The sequence below is a fragment of the Odontomachus brunneus genome, unplaced genomic scaffold, assembly GCF_010583005.1.
Source record: "Odontomachus brunneus isolate Ranch 3 - 2012 unplaced genomic scaffold, Obru_v1 Obru_scaffold_082, whole genome shotgun sequence".
Lineage (NCBI taxonomy): Eukaryota > Metazoa > Arthropoda > Insecta > Hymenoptera > Formicidae > Odontomachus > Odontomachus brunneus.
This window is the reverse complement of record NW_022639532.1, coordinates 1,307,104-1,311,603: the sequence shown is the minus strand read 5'-3', so window position 1 is coordinate 1,311,603 and position 4,500 is coordinate 1,307,104. Positions and strand designations below refer to the sequence as shown.

The following is a 4,500-nucleotide window of genomic DNA, read 5'->3' as shown; positions in this document are numbered from 1 at the left end:
AGAGAGAGAGAGAGAGAGAGAGAGAGAGAGAGAGAGAGAGAGAGAGAAACGAGATATGACGAAAGCGTCAAACGTGTCAGAAACCACAATGAGATACGTCGATTAATTCCTGTCGCGTTTTATGATCGCTCATGCACAGAAAAGTAGGCAATGCACAAGGATCGTCGCATTTAACCGTGACGCAACGAAATGCGGTTTAATTATCATGCATTACCTGCATTATCTATCAATTACGCGAACGCAGAAATTGTTCCCAGCGGTGCGCGACCCCGGCTTTTCACGCACAACGAAAGGTCGGGGGACCGAACGAAAAATCGCGCTAGGAAAGCGCTTTTTCTTTTTTCTCCAATTGCAAACGCACATGTGCGTTTTCGCAACAAGTATTCGAATAACACTCGCTAGTAAAAGGAAATTTCCTCGAAATAACCGTAAACACGCGTCCTGTTTAATGTTCGCGATTTTACGATTTTATAGAGCCGGGACTTTTTCAATTTTCTCCGCGGCAAATAACCAATTTCGCGATAGTCCATCGCGACTTCCTTCGATGAGCACAGTGTAGCAAGATTAATATACTTGAGATAAATACGCTATAAGAAAAATATACGGAAAGTTTATAACTCTTTGTGCTCTCGCGAGACACTATCCGTGCGTTTACTTACCTATTTATATTTTGATATTTTATTCCTCACAGAGAGCTTTATTCTTAATTAATTAATAAATATACTTGCTTAAATGGTATGGTAAGATACCATTACGTAGAAAAATACATACAGAAAAATACATATTACATTCAAGTGAACTTGCTTCACAAGTACTCGACGAGTTCATATATCCGTAAATCTGTAATATAAGTTTAACATAAATATAAAATTTACTCAAAATACATTCTGAATTCTCGTAAGTTTAGCATTTTAAGAATATTAAATTAAAGCAAAAATTTTGTTGCTCACTACGAGTAGAGTCGAACCAATTTGTTCTTCGAGAAAGAATTTCATCATATTTTTGTAAAAAGAATAAATTCTTCTTTTAAATACACGATAATGAGTTTTTCTAAGATTTGTAACAGGTATTTTTAAGATCATTATCAAGGAGATTCTTTGTTCAAGATACTCGTCAGTTAAAAGCAGGAAAGTGAATGCTTTCTTTTCAGCTTTTCTCAGCAGAATGATATTTTTCTGCATGTATCACAGATATATGATGCAACGAGGCGTCCTTTCTAAATAAATGCATTTCGTAACAAAAAAGTAAGACTGTCGCTAATTGTACTAAATAATTCAAGCGGCCAAGTTTCGCGTCGCTACAGTCGGATTTTTCTCTTGAGTGCGAATTCAGGTCGAAAAAACCAACGCTGCCGGCGCCATGCAGCTTTTAGTTTATGTTCGTGCTAATGGTTTATTGACGCGATCGGCGCGTTCAAGTTTCGACGTTTCTACGGTGTAAGAAGATTACAACGTAACTTCGCTCCGAAGTCTGCAGGCGCACGTCATCTCGGTGCACTTCCATCGACTTCACGATAGAGATACGCAACGGTTGACGCAATCTTGTTACACCGTTGGAAACAATTCCGGGTATTTCGTGTTATTATTTATCTTCGGAATAAGATTGGCACGTCAGAACATCTAGTTTATGAAAGCATGAGAATTAAATGTACTTATCGCACTCATTTCCGTTAACCCAAATTATCAACGAAACGTTTCGTTAAATTATGGAGAAAACAAAGATCTTGCACGAGTTGATATTACGAAATGCAGGGACTTATCTTCGTTCAATTTTTCGTAGTTGATATTTCTTTTTTTCAAGAAAAATTTCCACACATGATAACGAGTTATCAGCAGCGGATATATCTTTGGAAAATATATTATTTCCAGATCTTATCAATTTATATTTACTCTATTACAAGATATGTGATAAAATTACATTTATCAAAATCGTGTCATCTTCCAACGCGGTATCGAGATTTCACTGTATTACTAATTGCTTCCGTGAATTATGCGTCAAATGTTCCGGTTTAGAGCATTACGTTTCTGAGTTCCAGTCTCATTCCGAAGACGCGATTTATCAGCGGTGAAGACAGCGATTCCGAGTTTCCATTTAATCACACGAGTTGTACACGTTGCGCGCCATTTTTCTTATACCAAGAAACGTCTTCCAATTCGTCTCAAAGAATTGTTCGCAAAAAACGGATTTCTCCTTTTTCGCCTCTTTTCTATTGTCATTTCTAAATTTATTTAAATATACGTATCTCACGAATGAGTGTGCAAACTTTTATCGAATATATTAAACGACTTTATGTCTTCAGTTTCTGAAGAACGAAACTTGTCTTAATATTTAATTAATGTATAAAAAAATTAAAAGAACATTACATCTCTATTACCAGGCAATTTCTGACGGTGTGCAGAATTCGTCATCTTTTTCGATCGTGCATACGCGCGTGCACGCGTGTCGCTTATTTATTATTTATGACATGCATCCGTACACAGGTGTTCACGATACGCGAGCGTATTTACAAACGATATCCAAATCGTATCAGTTATTTACATTTCTGGCTGTTATTTATCTGATTGTAAATGCTTTAAAAAGTACCTACACGTTATGAGAAAAAAGATATCTATAAATAAAAAATATTTATTCAAATATTGTATAAGAAAATATACATTTTCCCAAAGTCTTAGCTTTTCATGAAGACAGTTTTCTCTATCTAAATAAAATAATTTAGGTGTAAGTAAATTAGTACCCACCGAATAAATATTTATATATTTTTCCTCTCAGTGTACGTCACACCTTATTTGAATTTTAAAACAACTGATGTAGCAACGTATTATATGCTACCGACAATATGTAGTCACCGTATAATTTCCGAGCATTGCAAAATTATTATGCAGGTCATGTTAAATTTTAATTCAGTTTTGAGGCAAATCAATCTTTTTTCAACGACTGGTATTTGATTCGTCGATATCACGTCTATTTTTTGGATTTTGTGCGCATACCGAATGCAATAATACTTGGAAATAACGCGCGGCTCGTGTTGCAACAAAGTTTTCCATTTTTATTAAAGAACCGCCCATCCTCCCTGTACTGTGCACATCGAGTTGCAAAACGTTTTAGACACAATGAAATTGAGATCTCACTAAAGGATCAAAATTGAGAGTTGATCCCGATTTGACGAGTTTGTCCAATAATTATACACCAATTAATTATTACCAATTATTACTGGTATTATTATTTATTGATATTTAGTGTCCTAAATATTATCAATTGCATTAGGAGTCCGTCGGTAATGACCCTCAATTTTGATAGGTTTGATGCGTTACTAATTTCATAGTGTTTAAACTATTTACAAACTACTGTAGAGAAAATTTTGGCTACGATGTGAAAATGCATCGTGAAAAATGGCGGCGACGCACGGAATTGGATCGCAGTCTTTGTTAGATTCTTTTGTGCACTCACCTATTCTGCTGCCGGGCCATCGTTCCCAAGAAATCCCAAAGGGCCGCATGGTTCGATGTCGTCGCTGGGACCCGAAACAACGGTCTGACTGGCTGGCTGGCTGGCTGGCTGACTGCTTCGCTCGATCGCTCGCTTTTCCCTTACGTGAATAACAGCTGTCGAGCTACAGGCTGCCGTGGAGTCTGTATACGATTTCGCGCGCGCGCGCGATTTCTCACATACCGTCGCTTCGCGGTATCACGCGCGCACACACGCGCCAACAAATCACCGGTGAGGTGAGATGAGAGAACGGAGCCCTTAGAATGCCGTTGTCGTCACTGAGACCTTTCCTGGTGGAATGAGCGAGCGGACGAGCGAGCGAGCGAGCGAACGAGCAGGAGCGTGCGTCACGCGCGCCACCGAACGGTGAATCGTCCTGTAGTTTGGGGTCCCTCTTCCTGAACCTGTTCAAGGGCAGACACGTTGCGTCGTAAAAAAGGACGCTCAGCCCACTACGCCGCCTGTGTGTATTTAGGCTAGTGTTTTCCAAGCACTCGTCGCTGCGCGACAGATAAGCGTTAGGTACGCGTTTTGTTCGATTTCTCTTAACAAGAATTACGCGCTCGAAACACAAGCTCTTGCAACATATCGAGAAATGCACTCTACCCACTGGAATATTGTCAGCGTTACTCTCGATCGAGAAAACACTCGAGAAACAAATTTGACTTTTGTTGGGAAAGAAAGTTGGAAACGCCGAGTTTTCAACGGAAAGCAGAAGTTCAGTCTCTTCGGAAGAGAGTTGAAGAGCCCGGTTTCGACTGCAGTTTACGAGCTCGAGGAGTTGGCGGTTGGAAATTGAATTCTCGCGAAATTTCGTAATCAAGCGCCGATGCGATTTCGGACCGATTGATTCTCCGCGATATTCATCGGCGCGAATTGATTCTCGGCCCAAGTTTACGATTAGGAATCGATCGTCTGCGCGGATTGAGCCGCGAATTGGCTTTGCGCCAAGCCGATAATCGCGGATCAATCTCTCTCTCTCTCTCTCTCTCTCTCTCTCTCTCTCTCTCTCTC

General features: G+C 39.6%; 1 protein-coding gene across 1 annotated transcript in view; it reads right to left on the bottom strand.

Annotated features, from left to right (window-relative positions):
- The window catches only part of LOC116847630 (toll-like receptor 2), a 73,745-nt gene that overhangs the window by 67,767 nt on the left and 1,478 nt on the right, over positions 1-4,500 (bottom strand). The window contains exon 2 of the mRNA XM_032822801.1: positions 3,448-3,890. Coding sequence (XP_032678692.1) covers positions 3,448-3,496 — 49 coding nt within the window. The 5' untranslated portion in view covers positions 3,497-3,890. The remainder of the gene's footprint in view (positions 1-3,447; positions 3,891-4,500) is intronic.